Source organism: Hippoglossus stenolepis, chromosome 2 (assembly GCF_022539355.2).
Source record: "Hippoglossus stenolepis isolate QCI-W04-F060 chromosome 2, HSTE1.2, whole genome shotgun sequence".
NCBI classification, from domain to species: domain Eukaryota; kingdom Metazoa; phylum Chordata; class Actinopteri; order Pleuronectiformes; family Pleuronectidae; genus Hippoglossus; species Hippoglossus stenolepis.
In genome coordinates this window covers 8,378,751-8,398,116 of record NC_061484.1, presented here as the reverse complement: position 1 = coordinate 8,398,116, position 19,366 = coordinate 8,378,751, and the positions used below count along the sequence as shown (strand labels likewise).

At 43.3% G+C, this 19,366-nt stretch overlaps 5 protein-coding genes across 5 annotated transcripts; 3 read left to right on the top strand and 2 right to left on the bottom strand.

Moving 5' to 3' along the window:
- The first annotated feature begins 1,324 nt into the window (after positions 1–1,324).
- Positions 1,325–5,553, top strand: LOC118123416 (inositol 1,4,5-trisphosphate receptor-interacting protein). Its single transcript, XM_035180795.2, has 2 exons — positions 1,325–1,508; positions 1,772–5,553. The coding sequence occupies exon 2, from the start codon at positions 1,780–1,782 to the stop codon at positions 3,724–3,726; it is 1,947 nt and encodes a 648-aa protein (XP_035036686.1). The 5' UTR covers positions 1,325–1,508; positions 1,772–1,779; the 3' UTR covers positions 3,727–5,553.
- On the bottom strand, positions 3,799–6,591 carry zp3c (zona pellucida glycoprotein 3c). Its single transcript, XM_035180806.2, has 8 exons — positions 5,962–6,591; positions 5,777–5,883; positions 5,552–5,655; positions 4,834–5,017; positions 4,620–4,746; positions 4,459–4,547; positions 4,222–4,295; positions 3,799–4,018 (listed from the first exon to the last, which is right to left on the bottom strand). The coding sequence occupies exons 1-8, from the start codon at positions 6,508–6,510 to the stop codon at positions 3,855–3,857; spliced, it is 1,398 nt and encodes a 465-aa protein (XP_035036697.1). The 5' UTR covers positions 6,511–6,591; the 3' UTR covers positions 3,799–3,854.
- Positions 6,592–7,777: 1,186 nt separating this feature from the next.
- Positions 7,778–12,804, top strand: LOC118123441 (ras-related protein Rab-40C). The gene is made up of 6 exons (XM_035180833.2): positions 7,778–8,473; positions 8,562–8,622; positions 8,718–8,778; positions 8,866–8,943; positions 9,169–9,391; positions 10,817–12,804. The coding sequence occupies exons 1-6, from the start codon at positions 8,320–8,322 to the stop codon at positions 11,116–11,118; spliced, it is 879 nt and encodes a 292-aa protein (XP_035036724.1). The 5' UTR covers positions 7,778–8,319; the 3' UTR covers positions 11,119–12,804.
- Positions 12,805–13,118: 314 nt separating this feature from the next.
- Positions 13,119–16,588, top strand: wfikkn1 (WAP, follistatin/kazal, immunoglobulin, kunitz and netrin domain containing 1). The gene is made up of 2 exons (XM_035146970.2): positions 13,119–14,388; positions 14,503–16,588. Exons 1-2 carry the CDS (start codon positions 14,122–14,124, stop codon positions 16,009–16,011), a joined length of 1,776 nt encoding a protein of 591 aa, XP_035002861.1. The 5' UTR covers positions 13,119–14,121; the 3' UTR covers positions 16,012–16,588.
- Positions 16,589–16,593: 5 nt separating this feature from the next.
- mettl26 (methyltransferase like 26) lies at positions 16,594–18,860 on the bottom strand. The gene is made up of 6 exons (XM_035146983.2): positions 18,535–18,860; positions 18,159–18,321; positions 17,321–17,380; positions 17,168–17,235; positions 16,985–17,063; positions 16,594–16,875 (listed from the first exon to the last, which is right to left on the bottom strand). Exons 1-6 carry the CDS (start codon positions 18,726–18,728, stop codon positions 16,819–16,821), a joined length of 621 nt encoding a protein of 206 aa, XP_035002874.1. The 5' UTR covers positions 18,729–18,860; the 3' UTR covers positions 16,594–16,818.
- Positions 18,861–19,366: the final 506 nt, after the last annotated feature.

The window sequence follows — 19,366 nt, the reverse complement described above, 5'->3', positions numbered from 1 at the left end:
GGTTCTCTGAGCTCTGGTCAGGTTCATGTGACACAATGCTCTGCATGGTGAATGTACAATTTGGGTTTTAACTCAAGATCCGCTGACCATTTCTGTTAATGTTCAAATAATATTGTTTTAATTGTTTCCAATACTACGTGATAATTTATGTGTTAGGTTATTTTTAAATTTCTAATGAGGCTTGTTAACACATATTATAATGCCATCTGTAATAGGTAGGCCTATACATGTTAATATTTCATTAATAAAAGGTGGTTACAATCATTTGATACTCCAATTATAAATGATAATAAATTGTGAAATAGAATAATCTAGTTTGAAATAATCTGCTGGTTCTTAGCAACAACATTTAACTGTTCCATAAATAATTTGCAAACTATTAATTAACCAATGAAAAGGTATTATTTATCCCGTAAGGACTCTCTGAAAAGTCGCCTGATGAGAAAGTAGTAGTCTCACATGCTCATAGTAAAATCAGACACTATTATTCTGAATCAACTGTCCATCACACTGAGGTTTCGTCAGTGTGTTGTAGCTCAACAATCTACAGGTATTCATCAGATCAAAAAATAACTTCACACACACTTACCTATTTTCTTTAGAGTGGATGAACAAAAGGATAGGACGTTTTCACAAAATGTAAATATCCCTGATAAAAGACTTGCAGTTGTTATTAGGAATTACAGCCGTGACTGTGAGGAGTCTCATGAACTCTGTGGTGATGTCAAAAGCCGACACATCACCTGTCGTCCTGCCCCTCCCTTCACATGCACCTGTGTTTTGTGTGACGTAACAAAAGAGTCAACCTGCCCTTTCTCAAACGTAAACACCACAGAGCTCAGACAATCACTTACGTAGGTTCCCCGTTCTTTCACAATTCACATAAATTATCGTTCTGGCTTCCTCAGATGAATGCAGAGATATGAAGTAGTGTTAACAGAAGTTGCATAAGTTGTATGAACACCGAGGATGCAGTGCTGCTCAGGCGTCGCCATAACAATCCACACATGCAAAACCATTCAAATATCTGTGGCTTTGGCTGGAAAATTTGGTTGTCGTCTGAGAGGTGAAAGGTGAATCTGTTTCCACTCGATTCATCAGAACCAAATAAATCACGTCACAGTGGCTATCACATGTAAAACAATCCTTGACAAACCAGATACAAAACTACAAGAGAATAAAAGACAGGGGTTTATTCTACCATTCATAGGCACAGAGCATTTTCTACCCTTAGTTTTTATTTGAAAAGTATGCAGCCTAATGCTTGGCCCGTCATATAGTGTCAGTGTCAAAGAGGAAGTTCGTGTTATCTGTTTTCTTCACTGTATTGCACAGGAAGATGTCGCAGCAGAGCACATGGGCAGGGTGTGGAGGGTGTGCAGGAAATAAGTCACGAAACACAACCTACAGCTAAAATAGGAAGAGATCCCCGAGCCTGTGGCTGTGCAAGGTTACTCTCTTCCTGCTTTGTACCTACTCACACATTACTGGAACGTTGCAACATTAAGGTAATCAATTATTTCTTCTGGTGTGTATTCTTCTTGTTTAATGCTATGTGCTGTAATGATGTAATATGAAATGTGACCATAGAAATAAGTGAAGTAGATGCTTCCTTGCCATCAAGGAAGTAGCTCATCTAGATTTGCATCATAATTTCAATTTACTGCCAGAAAAATCTCTTGCACACATTTCATGAATCACGAAAGCAGCTTTACGATCTCTGGAATGCTTTGTAACAATTCTTTATTCTGTTTGACTTGTTCATCGACAGTGTTGATCATGCACGACGCTCTGCTGCGAGTGGTTGTCGTGGCTCTGGGTCTCCTTCTGTGTCCGAGGGATGACCCAGGGGTGCAGGAGGAATGGGATGGTATCGTCACAGCGGGTCTGCAAAAGCATGAAGAGACGCTGTTAAGGGGAGAAGAGAAACTGGGGGAGGAAATGGCACCTGTCAGAGAGACAGTGAAACAAACTGACGACAAAGGGCCTCTGAATGAGATGAAAAGTGTTGTAAAGGAACAATATCAGTCTGATCCTCATGCTTCTGACAAACATACATCAGCCGAAAAAGATGCGACTGTCTCCAAGCCAGACTCAGAGGAGGATCATGCTGGAAAACCTTTAACATCACAGTCTGATACAAGTCAGCCACTTAAATTCAGAAGTGAATCGCAGATTTCTCTGACGACTTCACACACTGAACGTGAGCAACAGGGAAACCTACTGTTGGGCGTGAGGAGTAAACGGGAGGAAAACATCCTGACTGGTGGCTTTTTTAGCGACCCAGTCGGACCACAGGGTCCACAACACATGCCTGACGAGTCTCTGTCAGAGGTCCACACCCAGATGTCCGAAAATGAAACTTCAGAGAAGACGATGCCTGACTGGCAGGAGGATTACCTCTGGTACATATTGAATACCTTCTCCATTATTTCCATCATCCGCTTTCTCAGGAAATACCTGAGAAAAAACTCAATGAGACAAGATGAATCCAATACTCTCTCTGGGACTTGCATCACTGGTGAAGTGCCACTGCCCGACAGCAACACGCTGCAGAACTTTCACTCTAAATATGTTAAAGCCTCATCTAATAAGTGGAGGGAGGGAGAGTTTTTAGAGGGGTTTGCAAATGACATGGTGGAGGCCATGAGGGTGGTCTGTAAGGGGGATGGAGGCATGGTGATTGAGGACTGTCAGTTGTTGGATTCATGTGATATAATAGTTCCCTTTACTCCACCTGAGCCGTATGGTTTTCAGTGCCTGCTCTGGAATCACCAGGTGAGTGACCTGCTGCCAGAGATGCAAGTCTGTGGTCAAATAAAACTGGTTGAGAAGAAAATCCAAAATGCCTGCCCCTGCCACTCTTCTGGTGCCGATGACGTGGTTTGCCTGCTGCATTGTGAGAATGAGAAAGTAAAGACAAAAACAACTGATGTTTGTGAGCACCCTCTTTGCTTGAAGAACACCCCTTTCCTGTCAAAATCTCTGGTTACTAGATGGTTCCAGAGCACGATCAAACAAGCATGGGCTCAGATTTCACACAAGTATGATTTTGAGCTCAGTATTTGCTACATTGATGCTCCAGGTGCTCTGGTTGTTAGATTCAGATCAGGGAAGAAGCTCTGCTTCAGTATGAATCCTGTCGTTAAATTCAACGCCGATGCTCATTTTTATATTACACCCTTCTCCCCGAGCAATTTGGACACTTGCTGGACGCTCTCCCTGACCATCTATGAAGATCAGCTCTTACAATGCCTCTCCAAACACCTGCCTGAAAACTCATGCCACATGCAAATTCTTGAAATTGCATGTTTCCTTCACCAGAGACAGACTGCAATGTCTGCAGGTTGTCTGCTCAAGTTCTCTCATTTCAAAACTGCTCTATTTCATATGCTTCTGACCAAAGACCCATCACAGTGGAAACCCAGCCATGTGGCTTGCAGGCTACGAGACCTGTTTGACTTCATGGAGCGAAGCCTGGAGAAAAAGCTTCTGCACAATGTCTTCATTGGAAACCCCGCAACTCAGAAGATTATGCCGCTTCCTGCAGAGTTTACCCAAGCAAAGCCAGTGAATCTCTTCCATCCCCTTGTGGTACAAAACTGCATCTACAGAAATACTGTGATGCATTTCCAGGAAATGCTTAGAAACACACACATGTTGATTAATGATCATGTTGGTGTGTTGACAGGGCAGTTTGAGAGAAACTCCGTTCTAAAGACTTAAGTGTACAGTTGAAATTAGGGTTCGTCTCTTCACCCCCAGAACAATGAAAGTGCACATCAAGCCAGAGAAATGTCAAGTACAAGAGAAAGCAATTTATTTTTTTAAAAGTTAACATATCCACACAAATTTTAGTAATCATCCTCCCAGTAGTTGAGGAAGTCTGCCATGTCAGAGTCCTCCAAACTGAATGAGTCAGCATCAGTCAATCTCATCCGAGGTTCAACGTTCACATCGCCATCCTGGTCACCCAAGTTGACCTTCCAAGAGGCACTGGAGATAGTCTTCTTGGAAACTGTTGAAATAGAATTTGAAATCAAGTCTTAAATTAGTGGAAGATCAGCTTTTTAGTCACTTGTGGTAAGACAACAAAAAGCTTGCATTTACCACTTGAGATAAGCTCTGTGGCAAATTAGGATGATGTGTAAAGCAGCTGCCATTCATACAAGGGTTTTAAAATAACTTCCTGTGATGTATAACAAAGATGTGGAAACTTACCCTTGGGCAGTGGTGAGGGGCAATTAGTCTCACAGCAGGTGCACACAGAGTCATCACCATAAAGCTCCTTCCACCTAAACAATTCAGAGTTTTAGTAGGTCTTCAAACATCACCTGGGAAGTTCGAAGACACACAACCACAGATGGCAACACTCAAAATACCATCAAGTTGTTAAGGCAGTCAAGCTCACATGAAACAGTCTAAACTACCTCCACCTGTGGGTGCCCAACAACTTACTTCTTGGTTGCTGAATCATAATTGCAAGCCTTAGAACTTGGAGATGGAGTCAATGGCCCCAGTGTGACATCACAGTGCATGTAGAGTTGCTGAAAGACATTCGAGTTGAGTTTTAACAGATGGACAATTGGACAGTGCACAGCTCTACTTTACCGACGTACCTGCGACATGGAGGAAGTGGAAACCTGGTCCTTGAAGACAAAGGATACCACTTGGAATTTCTGGGACATCTTTGAGGAGCCGCTGAGGAACTTCGACTGCGACGCAAGCTTGCTGTCAATCATACAGCTGCAATTGAGAGAGAATATGCATATTAACATTGAACAAAGTGAACGTTTTTTTATTTAATTGTTTTGCAAGCATTTTAAGTCTAACCCTTGGTTTTCAATGATGGTATATTTGGGGTTAGAGTTGGGGGATTGGTCGGCAGTCATGAAGCACTTGTTGATGTACATCCGCTGAGCACCAGAGGTTCCAGCGTCATTGGCCTTCTTTGCTTCAAAGAACATTGGCTGACCCAAGGTGTAAGTTTTGCTGCCAGTAAGTTCATTTCCTGATGCTGAAACAAAGTCGCCATTATAAGGACACTTACAAATTAAAAAAGGCATTAGGTAAATGGCAGCAGTTAATTTAGCAAAAAAATAAATCACAAGAGTTGAAATACTGTACTAAAAGCCTAGTATAGTGTTGAATGCTTTTGTGTTGGTCAGCTTTAAATGTTTAACAGATCCCCTCTGTATCGGCTTGAAAGAGCAAATAAAATGCATGAACCGAAGGTTCTCCAGCTTTTAAATCACGTCTTTACCAATTTTGGCATCACTCACTGTGTGTTCAGCTCAAATTAAGCTGAAGGAGTCCCATTAAAAGTTTCCACCGCATACAGAGGTTAGTAGTTTGAGAAACAAAATGAGAAAAGGTGCAACCCTCCCAATTATCCTGCCTTTTGTCCACATTTGGATTTTTAGGATATTATCCTGTGTGTCCAGAAAGCTTGCTCAAGTAGTCTGGGCAGGGAAAGTAGTTTAAAAAAATTCTACATAGTAATGCAGACACATTTAGGAATCAATTCACATTAAAATAAAAGATAACATACCATCTTGTGCCTCAAGGACAACACTTTGTTTTGGTGTGAGTGCTTTGAAAACTGTGCCTCCTTGTAGTTTGGGATAAAAACCAACTTTGTAGGAGTGAAAAAGCCTGCAACAGTCAAGTGAAAACATGTGTTAAAGTTAGAAAAGCACAGACATCTGAGTCTCCCTAAAATCTAAATTAGACATGGTGATCAAAAACCAGTTATAATGTAAAGTCAAAGTCATACCTATGATATTTACACTGCACAGGGACAACAAACGGCAATTTCCTTAAGATTTGACCAGATGGGTTGTAGCTGAGCACATTGCTGTAGGACAGATAATCTGGCAGACTCTGAAACACATTTGAGTTAGTTGTAGTTTGTCACAATGAAGCAGAAATGTATTAAAAGTGAATACAGAGAAAACCAACCTCTTTTTTGAATTTACAGTCAGTTGTCAGACGGTACAGGAAGTAGTAGTGTTCTTTGGTGCCTTGGTTAACAGGACAGGAACCTACATACAGATCTTTGTAAGCATTCACACTCTTAAATCCCTCACGCAGAACTCTCACATAAATTCTGTCAAGGTGACAAAGGATTTCGACCGCAGCTTTTCTGGCTGGTGATGTGGCTGCTGTTCCGGTAGTAGAGGGAACCACTAAGATTTCCGCGGCAAATCCAGGAAGGGGTCTGACACCCTTTTCTGGCTTGAAAGCGTCTTTCGGGTACTTGGACATGGAGATGAGCTTGAACTGAGGGAAGTTGTCTTTGTTGGCTTTTAAGGATCCAGGGCCTGTGGAACTCTTCCAGATACTGGGTACCGAAGCCACTTTCGTCTCTTCACCCATTATTGTCGCCAGTCTGTCCCATTCAGCTTCAGGGTCTCGCACACGCAGACCGCGACGGGTTCCACTACTAAACTGGTAACTATAGGCAGAACAAAAGAGCAGCAACAGAACCCCAGCATGCGTCATCTCCATCTTCTCTCCAGCAGCTGCTTCCCCCACTGAGACTGATCCTTCACCTGAACAGGTCGAGTATGGTAGTGGTGGCACTTCACGTGGCTTTTGTGTGCTGCAATCAAGAGAGGACCCACAGCTGCAGCCACTGCCAGTCGTGAACAACCAATGAGAGGAGGCCAATAATTAGCTCCCTTAACAAGCCACACATTTCTCTTAATCTGTCCTTCACCACTGTGGCCTTTTAAAGCACACTCAGCTGTCATTTTATTAGGAACATAACCTGATGAGTTCGAATGCAGCATCTCTGCAACAAATCCTCCGCCCACGATGGTTAAAATGTTCTGTTTTTATTGAAAGTGTTACAAAGAGGTGTCGATTTGGGAGGCTGCAATTGAAGTGCGTTAGTCAAAGAGGTGTGTGTGTGTGTGTGTGTGTGTGTGTGTGTGTGTGTGTGTGTGTGTGTGTGTGTGTGTGTGTGTGTGTGTGTGTGTGTGTGTGTGTGTGTGTGTGTGTGTGTGTGTGTGTGTGTGTTCTTCAGCCTACCCTCATCCTTGCTTTGGATGGAGTGTACGAAACAATCGGAACCCCTGTCAACATAAAACTGTGCAGCTCAACATCACCACAGGCTGTTATCACCCAACCAACATGAAGGCAGGAGTGATCATAGAACTGTCGTGTTAGGCTGTATGAGTTTAAGCCTGTTGTTCCTAATAAACTTGTATAACATAATGTGAAATTTCCTTATCGATTCCCATTCAATACTGTTTAAATGAAATCTATCATTTTTATGTACTCAATAGATAGAGTTTGCTATTAATTGTTTTCTTTTCCTCCCTTGCTTTAAAAGAATTTCAGTAAAACATGTTAAGGTTGTCGGAACCAAGACATCAACTAGTCATATACATCACTATTATTTTTTTATTTTATTGATAGTTTATGTAAATATAAATAAAGAGCCTAGTAAAAATACTACATAGGAGGTAAACTGAGAGTTTGCAATATAGGCTGGATGAAAAGGAGCAAAGGTCATTAAACATCAAAATATTTCCCGAAGCACATTAATCATACGAACATGGTTCCTGTCACTGATAAGGTTTAGTGTCTAATGAATATTAGTCCATTTAAATTAAATAAACTAGCAAGGAATATACTTTATTTTATTAAAATTTCTTATTAAATCATATTTTAGATATTATTATTATTATTAATAATAATAATAATAATCGATAGTTAACAAGTTTTCTCTTAGCCGGATGTTACGCAGCTCCTGACGTCAGTACCGGGAAGTACCAACACAGACCACTCGACTCCCTCGGAAGCTGAATATCCCTCGCTGGCCTTTTTCTTTATAGACTAAGATAAACACTCTTTGTTTTGTGGACTATCTCTTTAGTATCGGAGCAAACAGACTCGTTTTTACCTGCTATTCTCTGTTCGTGCTAGAGCTAATTGCGCTAGCATCGTTTGTGTTAGCGCGCCGGCTAACGAGCCAGCTAACAGCTAAGGTTGTTTTGATTTGTGACGTGAACGTTAAGGTTTCATCGACGCTGTCTGTGCTCAGGTGGTCAGAGCCAACACACACACTGAACATCGTTTTCCACTCAAACCAGTGGAATGAGGATATAGTTCGTCTCTTAGGGGCCACGAGGTAAAAGATACAGTTCATGTACATCCTCAGTGTTGCACCAGCTAGCTGAGAAGCTAACGTTAACGTCAAACGACAGTCGCCAGCTTTCTCTATCTCAGCTGGAGACCTCCCGGTTGGTCCTTTACCCCCGAACAGTGGTAGTCTAGTGAGCTGCAGAGGCTCGCTGTGAATCGGACCCAATGCGTGGCATGATGGGCACCCAGAGCAGTCCTGTCAAGAGTTACGATTATCTCCTGAAATTTCTTCTGGTGGGAGACAGCGATGTCGGCAAGGGAGAAATCTTGGAAAGTCTGCAAGACGGATCAGTAGAGTCTCCTTATGCCTACAGCAGTGGTGAGTTCATGTGTCTGCGTTAACTCAGTTGTCTGGAAACAAAAGAAAAAGAATGACCAACATTACTGAACACTGTGTGTAATCTCAGGGATCGATTACAAGACCACCACAATCCTGCTGGATGGAAGGAGAGTGAAACTAGAGTTATGGTAAGTGTTTAATATATCAAGTCAGTAGTGGCTGGAGTGATGTAAAAAAAAAAACATGTTGATCTACATATTTGCTTTGTGTGTGTGTTGAACAGGGACACCTCAGGGCAGGGTCGATTCTGCACCATCTTCAGGTCTTACTCTCGCGGAGCACAGGTGAGGTCAAACAATCCTGGTGTTTTTTTTCCCCTCCAGTGTGTAATCGTGTAAACGTGTCAACACATTTGTTTGTTCATTCCACAGGGCATCCTGCTCGTGTATGACATCACCAACGGCTGGTCGTTTGATGGCATTGACCGTTGGATTCGGGAAATTGATGAGGTAATCCCCTTCGACCTATTTCTGGTTGGCAAAGAAAACACAGGAAAGACATGTAGATGGGGACATATCCTGTGTGTTATTCCAGTCCCGAGAAAGGCCATTGTGTGTTTCTGCCACAGTCTGCACACCTAACAGTTTGACATTCAGTCAAGCTTCGTATTTTAAGGAAATACATTCAAATCTGATAACCATTTATTACATAACAGTATTTTTTATTTCCATCAGCATGCGCCAGGTGTGCCAAGGATTCTGGTGGGAAACCGACTTCACCTGGCTTTCAAGCGAAAGGTGCCAACCGAGCAGGCAAGAGCTTACGCAGAGAAGAACAGCATGACTTTCTTCGAGGTCAGTCCGCTCTGCAACTTCAACGTCATCGAATCCTTCACAGAACTATCACGCATCGTGCTGATGAGGCACGGGATGGAGAAGTTTTGGAGACCCAACAGAGGTGAGCTGGTTAATCCTTCTTACGTACAAATTGTGGCAGATTTGGAATGTATGTGTTTTTAATACTAAAGTGAAAAAAAGGGGCATTACCTGTCACAAATGGCAGAAACAAATATTGAGTTTGTTTTATTTGTCCCACACACTGAATACATTACACCATGTGTCTGTGCTAGTGCAAGATCAATGCAGTTGTCATTTTCTCATCCAGTAAACATGTTGTTCAAATAGCAAATGCACTTAAAATGAGGTGTGCTCAGGCGCGTTGTTATCTCAACTACAAAAAGTGCAGTTGGACATGCCCTATATGCATTTAGATTTTAAACATGGAACACTATGTCTTCATCAGGCAATGTGACAGCATTGCATGTGACAGAGAAGGTCCACATATATAATCCACCTAACTCATCCAAGGTGTGGGTCTGTTTGAGACATTGAGATATTCACCAATGTAATTTCCATTGCTAATCCAGAGTTTGGGATATGACTGGTAATATACTCCTGAGAAAACTTTCTGGATTAAATTAGAAATGCTAAAAATCATTGTGAATTCCTGAAACAGTGTTACGATAGATAATCCACAGTCACTGTCAACAGACTCAGTACTGTTTATTTGGTGAAAGACACTTAGTGGCACTGAATATAATATGAATAATTTTCTGGAAATACACAGGCAATAATGAAAAGTGTATATTCATGGCCAGTTGTTTAAACATTTGTTGTCTTCCAGGTGTGGACGCGAGTAAAGCAAAAGCAGTACTTTGAATTAGGGCCGTCAGTCTACTATAGTCCCATTCCAATTGTATTTCTCATTAATTTTAATATTTGAATTATATTCAAATTTTTTGATGACATTTTTAATAAAATGTTGCTTATTATTACTATTGTATCATGTATACAGCGGCGCTCCTCACATGCCTAGAACATGCTACCAGTTCTTTTTCTGTCTTTTTTGGAACAAGGGAAAACAAAACCGCATTGTTAAGTGAACAAGCACAGGGCTGTCAAAAGCAGCGCTGCAGTAGGCCCACTCCCTGTGTGGACAACACATGTGCGAGCCGCAGCAGACCAGCAACGGAGCTCCAGCCACAGATCCAACAATAGAAATGCACATTTGAATAGTATTGATTTTTTTTTTTTATATTCAAATTATATTCAAAACACCCCTAATTTGCACACAATGGGGCTGTGCCATATTTGCCAGAACTTGGTTATTTTAAAAGCTGTGGATCTAGAAATTCTTCTGGATATCTTGCTATCAGACAAACAGTTAATGCTAATGCAAACAATTGTAACTTCACTGTTGGAGACTTTGAGAGAAGGGGCTCTAAAAGGGGTAGAACAATGAGCAGGGTTTAACAAACTTAACAAAAGTATATTTTACATCCCTAACATCCATATTCATTTTACTCTTAATCTTGTCCTGCAGTCTTCAGCCTCCAGGATCTGTGCTGCCGCTCGATCGTCTCCTGCACACCGGTGCACCTCATCGACAAGCTGCCCCTCCCTGTGGCCATCAAGTCCCACCTCAAGTCTTTCTCCATGGCCAATGGCATGAATGCAGTCATGATGCACGGACGCTCCTACTCGGTGGCCACCAGTGCAGCCTCAGGTGGCAGTGGCAGTGGCAGCAAAGCCAACAGTCTCAAACGCTCAAAGTCTTTCAGGCCTCCACAGAGTCCTCCAAAGAACTCGTCGTCCTCCTCGAAGGGGAACTGTAAGATTTCATAGTGAAGAATCCGACCCACTGTTGCCTCCACAGGACCAGTGTTAAAGGTGTTGTTGCTCCGAGAGGTCACAAGGCCAGAGAAGAGCACGGAGAGCTGCGAGCTGTCTTCACCAGAGACGGATGTCAGCTTCAACTTGCATTGACCTTTGGGAACTGACTTGGCTAGCTGGGTTGTTTTCTGTTCTCTACGCGCTTGCCGGAGCCATCTTGTGGATGTCCATTTACGTGTACTCTTAACTGCACGGGCTCACTGTGATCAAGCAGAACAAGATTTCCCTGGGACCAGCGGATGTGAATTCAAGGATTATCACTCAACTGTTAACACTACAAATGAGTGGAGGGACTTTAGCTAGCTTTTTATGTGGAACAGGATTTACTATTGGTATTTAAAGTTGACTTGAAGTTGTAAATATTCTGTATGTGCTGTTCTTTTGCTCTGTGTTTGGTGGTTGTTCTTGGGGAGGAGCTTCTCGCGCTTCTTTTGTCTAGAATGTTTCTCGAGCTTCGATGCTTTGATGTACAACTTATCTGTGTCTTATTCCCTCCACCTGCCATAGAAAACTCCTTTTACAACCTAAAGTAAGTTTTTACATAAAACTGGCCTAAAGTGAATGTCATGAGCATGCAGGGCTAGTTTCACAAGTTTGCAAGTACAAGACCTAAGAGAAATTCATGAAAAACATTCTTAGTCCAGCTCTACTTCCTTTGTGAATCTGTCCAGAGAAGTAGAGCCAAGTCGCCTTTTTTGCACAAGCTCCTGCGGTGCTCGCTCAATTTCATCCCAAATGAATTCCCTCTCCATCTCCATCAGTCATTGGTTCGGACATCTGTCAACTCTCTCGGGCAATTTCTGCCCCTTTTAATCTAATATTCTTAGTTTTATCATTTGCCTTAAATTATTTAACCCATTCACATTGAAATCAGTCTGAACCTGTCAACTTTGCCTTCAGTCTCCTTCGACTGTGTCTCGCCTCTGAACAAAAGAGTATAAACTCGTTGGTGTGAGGAACATTTTAATTTGATTTCTTTCTGAATATTTTATGCATATTCTACGTATTTATGAATGTAAAACAATATTCATCTTCTACCTTTCTGTGGCCATGTGGTTGATCTGTTGGGGCTGTAAGAATCAGAGATGGAAAGTCAGCGGGTTCATCTGATCCTTTGATATTTTTAAATGAACCGTTTTACTTGTCTGAATATTTGTACTTTTACTCGCCTTCTCCCCAAACTTCTTAAAAATATAAAATCATTCTTGAATTATGAACTTAAGGATGTCAGAGGGGGCTCGAATAGTTGTTTTTTTAATCACATCTAAAGGTATTTTTTCTGTTTTCATAATTGAAGTATCTACACAAATATATTTATATTCAAATGTAAATTTGCGGTCTTCTTTCCACCTCCGATTAACACGTGCTGTATTTTCACTTCAACATTCCCAGTGTCGGCTGTATGAATGTAAACAGGTCAACGAGTGCATACAACATTGGTGCATGTTTTCCTGCTGGCGCCTGTTTTTATGTAGGGTATATGGTGTCAGAGCAGTGGGGGGGGTGAACATTTAAAGCACTATACAATGTATTATGTGATGATGATTGTTGCTGCCAGAGCTGTGTCTAAAAGTCTGGATATGGGATTAATTACAACTTTGAAACCAGTCACCCATTAAAAATAAAAGGTCAAAACGACACGATCTGTTTGTGATGCTGTGTTGAAATGATTTTTCATTTAGATATACATAAAGGGCATCATGCGATTTCGGTTGTGGGAAATTTTTGTTTTTCCCTTTGTCCAGTTCGGGGGTCGCCGGTGCAATAAACCCCGTCGATCATGTGGGGGGTGCTGCTGCTGAATTGATTATAGCTGCTCTCTCGGTATTGGCCAGTTCTGGGGGGGACAACCGGTTCATCGCCGCGGTGCATGAATGCAGCGCGGTCAAAAGTCACGCAAAGGTTGCGGGGGGTCACATCCAATGAAAAGACGCGGGGAGGGGGTGAGCTGCTCGGGAGGCGCGCAGGGACAAAGATGAGTCGCACGCTATTGAAAATGTGTCGCTTTACGTCTTCCCACCTGACCGCGGCATGTCTGAGCTCCGTGTGAACGCGGGACGGCGGTAAACTGAGCCACGTCTAGACGAGCAGGACGTAAACAACTTGTTATGCTAGACGCGCTGCGACACGCCTCGTGTTTGGTTTTCACGCCCTGCGCCGCGCCTGTTAAAAAAGAGAAACTCTTCCACCACAATTTGCGCTTTAATGTGCGCGAATGGAACCCAGGGCTTGCTTCTGCGTAAAACCTCCAGTACGCATCTTAAGTTGCGACCGAGGATGGAGACGTAACCAGCAGCGGCAGCAGCTCTCAGGGAGAAGGCAGCTCATTGCCTTATTTATGAATGGCACCTCCATAAATTCTGTCTGGACGCGTTTAACGTTGGATTTCTCACCGGAATGTTTTGGCTCCGTGCGCACGGTTGTTGGGACAGCTTGCCACCGCGGCCCCACGCCTCCTTTGATGTTTTTACAATGTTTGTCCAGTTGCTTAGCGCACGGTGCTGCTTCATAAAAGTTTCAGACACCGGACGGCCGTGGGGGCGGTCAGAGGGGGCTGCCCTTTCCACCTCCATTCACACCCTGAAAGGCTGATGTTGCGTCTTTCCCTCACATTGTGCTGCTCCGCTCGCTTCTTCTTGCTGGTTTTTTTTTGAGGGGGAATCGATCTGAATGAGATTCTGTGCATTGTTGCAGAGTTTTGTTTTGATTGTGAAGGCGGATTGACGCAGCCCAGTTACCTTTTTAATACTTAACCCAGGATTTATATTTTGTTCTCTAAATGTCCAGCGCGTGGGAACTCGTTCTGATCGTAAGGAATGGATCAACTTCCCTCTCTCTTGCTTAATTTTGACGCACAAAACGAATGACCACCTTTTGAAAACCGTCAATTCCTTTTTTGAAGACCTAAAGGAGGTATGGAATTACTCGGCGCGAGACTCATGCAAAAGGGCAAAGATGTATAAAATCCCTCTGCAGCTCCTGGAGGATAGACGTCCAAAGGAAACGCATTGTCATAACGCACCCAACTCAAACAACCTAGGATTAGGATGGATGTGTGCGTATTTGCTGATGCTCCTGCTCTGCGAACTACCCGACCTCTCTTTGTGCGCAAGTGTGGCAGAAGCCAAAGTTAAACATGAGGGACTTTGTCCCAACAAGCTGAACTCCAATCTCTGGGTTGATGCGCAAAGCACCTGCGAGAGGGAATGCAATGTCGATGAGGTGACAATGTTTTTAAGAATAATCAAACTTGTGTATTATTCCGAAGCTTTTTGTGTATTTGTCTATTATAATGAACTCATAACTGATGTGTTTTTTTTTCAATTGTGTGTGCAGGACTGTGCTGACTTTGAGAAATGCTGCACCAATGTATGTGGCCTCAACAGCTGTGTGTCTGCACGTTTCTCTGATGGCACTTCTGCTCAGCCAGATGGACAGGGTGGAGGGAACGGAGGTGATAACCAAAACTCTAACGCAACCTGTGAGGGCTTTATCTGCAGCCAGCAAGGAGCAACTTGTGACATCTGGGATGGGCAGCCCATCTGCAAGTGCCAGGACCGGTGTGAGAAAGAGCCCAATTTCACCTGTGCCGCAGATGGACTCACCTACTTCAATCACTGCTACATGGATGCAGAGGCCTGCGTCCGCGGGGTGACTCTGACTGTGGTCGCCTGCCGTTTCTACCTGCCCCACACCAGTCCTCTGCCTCACACCACTGCTAATCCCACCCCTACATCCTCCCAGGAGGACCCTCGGCCCCCCGCACTGTACTCCAACCCTCACCATCAATCCACTTATGTAGGAGGCACAGTCAGCTTCCACTGCGACGTCATTGGACTCCCCAAACCTGATGTAACATGGGAGAAACAGAGTGAACGGCGAGAACATCTGGTCATGAGGCCTGACCGGATGTACGGCAACGTGGTTATCACCAACATCGGACAGCTGGTCATTTACAACGCCCAGGTGTGGGACACAGGTATCTACACCTGCATCGCACGGAATTCTGCAGGAGTTCTTCGTGCAGACTTCCCTCTCTCTGTCATCCGCCGGGCTGATGATGATTTCTTTGACGATCCTGAGATGCCCATGGGGAGACCGTTCTCACCAGCAGACTGCCTGGCTGAAGCAGATCTGAGGGTGTGCAGTGGTGAGCGCCACGTGGACTGGTATTATGACAGCAAGCTGGGCTCCTGCATGGCCTTCAGCAACGGTGGATGTGACGACAGCCGCAACCGCTTTGAGACTTACGAGGAGTGCAAGGCCTCCTGTCAGAGAGAGGGGACGGGCATCTGCTCCCTACCTGCTGTTCAGGGCCCCTGCAAATCTTGGGAGGCACGTTGGGCCTGGAATTCCGTCATGAAACAGTGCCAAGCCTTCGCCTATGGCGGCTGCCATGGGAATGCCAACAGCTTCCACAACAAAAAGGAGTGTGAAGCAAACTGCCCACAACCAAAAAGGAAACCTTGTAAGACCTGTCGGGTGAAGGGGAAAATGGTGCCCAGCTTATGCCGCAGTGACTTCGCCATTGTAGGGCGGCTGACCGAGCTGGTGGAGGATCTGGACTCTGGGTTAGCACGCTTCAGCTTGGATGAGGTCCTGAGAGACGAAAAGATGGGATTGAGTTTCTTCAACACCAAACACCTTGAGGTGACGATCGCCAAGATAGACTGGAGCTGTCCCTGCCCAAACATCACCATGGAGGAAAACCCACTGCTGGTGATGGGGGTGGTGCAGGACGGCATGGCCATCATCCAATCAGACAGCTATGTCAGAGCCATAACTGAACGCAGACTCAAGAGGCTACGTGAGGTTTTGGGCAAAAAGACCTGCGGGGCATCGTAGAACTCCCCGGACGTGGCCCTGTTTATCCACAGAGTGTCTGTGGTTCACTTTTAGCACTGAAGATAAACATTTTCAACAAGAAAAAACTAATATTTAATTACAACCCTTTAAATCAAAGGCAAAAATATGTTTAATACTGTATGTTAATGTAGTTGTGAGAGATCAACACAGTACAACACAGGTTGTACAACATTCCAAATGTGTTCGAGATGTGTTGTGCGTCCATTTATACAAATGGTCCTTTTAAAATTAGTTTTAATACAGATGTTTTGTTTTCATGTTTTCTCTATGTTTGTGTTTTACAAAAATTACTTGCTTGTGATGCTAAAAATAGACTCCTACAACATATTACCTCTATATTAAGTTTTTCTATTATTGTATTATGTTTATTTTGTAATGGGCCTTTTTATTTAGTGATTTTCATATGTGTTTTTATATAGATTCTCTTGTGTTGTTGTGTACAAAGTCAAGATCCGATTACATCTCTCTGCAAAGCACTTCTGCTAACGTATATAACTGAACTAAGGTATTAAAAAGGAGTAGGTGGATGTCTAAAGTTAAATGTAGTACACAACCAGCATGTCTGTGAGCCTTATTCATTTTATTCGAGTGTGCAATATATTGTGCCATTGGTTAGAGGGTCACAGTGCAGATCAAATAATGTCAATGTGTGTTAGAATATAGGGAAACATGTTTAATTTACAGTTCTGGAAAAGTTGGCAATGTATCTGAGCTTCAAGTGTAAGTTAAGGCGCTTTGATCATCCTGCTCCAAAACTGGGTTCCAGGGAATGAACGACGGGACACTTCACACCAAACTCTCCTTCCTGAACAGAAGACACTTGTTGTTTGCTGGCATGTCCACCTTGGAGAGAACAAACACACATCTCACATTAGTAAACTAATGATCCCACCTGCATTGTTTATGTTCCCTCTTTTTTGTGTCGGATGCTTATATGAGCTTAAATACTCACTATTTTCTCCAGGAACAAACCACTTCGTTGTGCTAAAGAGCTCAGCAGGGAGATATCTCTAAGCCCCCACTTTGGATTCCTACAAATTAAAGATTGTGAAAAGAGTTTTAATTATCCCACACTCAGGTTTGCATTAGTTTTCATGCAGATGAGATGTGATCGGGCACTGTAGAGTTACTTTACCTCTGTCGTAGGCTGTAGTCAAAGTCCACGTTGCTTTGGGGGGTGATCTGGCCGTTCACTGCGTAGGGCTGAAGATACAGTAACAGCAAATATGTAAAGTGTATATTGTAATGAGGAAAGTGCATATTTGAAATGAAAGGTTTTTTCACTCACCCCATATGTCAATAGAAGACCTTGCGGCTTCAACACTTCTCCGACCCCTTTGAATAAACCCTAGAAGAAGAGAGTAATGTCTTCAGGCTCTATAACATCATTATAGATGAATAGACGATGGGGCTGAACTACTGGAGCTTTCATTTTCTTGGTCTCTTTTATAGAGTGAAAGACCTGAGGCAGATGTTATGAATGGGCAATGCTCACAGTTATTATCTGAGGAGTTACGAGACAACATGGTTGTAGTGTATATACAGACTAGGGTCCATTAACTGTTTCCCCTTTAGAATTAGTTTCCCATACATTGGTTTGTTAAGAAATATCAAACATGTTTGTACAAATATACACTAAAATAAGTATTTACCAAAGTTTATCTCAGGGCCCCTCGAGGCTACATAAGACTCGAGATTAGATAATAATGCAGGTGTTGACAAGGCCTTTAACGCATCAAATTGATTTACATTTTAGTGGTGCAAACTAGGGTTGCGCAATATGGCCAGAAATGCTGTCAAGATAGAAATGTTTATATCAGTAGATGTCAATAATTATCATTATAAATGGCACATTATTATTTCAGTTAAGTTTAAAGACAGATTTTTTGCTCCTGAGTATTGGTTGGGGTTTAAAACTCTTTGATCAATTATGTGTTGTATCTCCTCACTGTGCTTACAAGCAATATAATGATATTGGCCCTTTTTTTTACATTGCTATGAATAAAAATTATATCCGAATAATAATTGATATTGTTTTGTTGCCCAGCCCCAAACAACTGTGCAATCAGGCAAGACCCGTCACAGCATGTATGTGCATAAATAAAATCTCTTATTAAAAGTCCTACCTCTGTACAAGACATGGGGGAAATGTGGATCATGTTGATGTTGACCACCAGGTCGAGGCTCTCGGGCTGGATCCCTCCCCAGCTCTGATGGGGCAGCGAAGCATCCAGGTGGATGGCGGGCTTCACATTGTTCAGCTGGTAGTGAGCTCTGTACGCGTCTATACTGAGAATGGAAACAAAGGCATTGATTGTTAAAGCACTTACCAGCACAGTCCAACTGCAGCGGCGTTATCAGCCACATTCAACATGGAGCTATCCTCCGGTGAGATGGCTCATAGGACGTTTATTACGCAGCGATCCATTCGCACCGTAACTACACGATGACTGGGCACATTAGAACCACACCGTTTTATACAGTGACACGGACACACCGTACCTGTCTATAGACTGGGGGTCGTACTCTGACGGCTGCCACGTGATGTTCCGCAGGGCCTGCGCGAAGTGTGTGACATGCTGCCCGGTGCCGGAGGACACCTCCAGGGCCTGCAGGGCTCTGCCGGTGCCCGCGCTCTCCCGGAGCACCGCCAGGATGGGCTCCTTGTTCCTCTCCGCGGCGGCGGCGCTCAGCATCGTGCCAACCCCGGAGAACAGCTGTCGAGTGCCTCGGTACAGTTTGCGCGAAGCACCGGAGCACAGAGCGGATGCGTTGAGTCCAGACCGAGGCAACACAAAACAATGCACTTTGGGATCGACTCACGTGACCCCCCTCGCATCCAATAGGAAGAGTGGGCGGGCGCAAGAGCAGTTCCGTCAATGTATTAACCCAGAAGGAAATACAAATAATAATTTATAAAAAACCACAGATATGCACTGACAAATATCCAATAAAGAATAACACAAAAGAGGAGCTATATATATACATATATTATAAAGTAGAATTACCGCACTGCAGTTTCTGTGTATATAACTTTTTTTCCAGATTGATATAAAGGTCACTGTAACCTTTACCTTTGACAACTGGAACATAATCACTTTATCTTTGAGTCCAAGTGACCCCTGGTCAAATGTTGAAGAAATTCCCTCAAGCAGTCTTGAGATACATCCCATTCAAGAAGCCACCCTGACCTCCACCTTTGACCACTGAAATCCAATCAATTTATCAGTGAGTCCAAGTGATTTGTACCAGATGTAATCAAATTCCCTACGTGCAGTCCTAATATGTCACATTCACAGTAACATGAGGCCACTGTGATCTTGACCTTTGACCT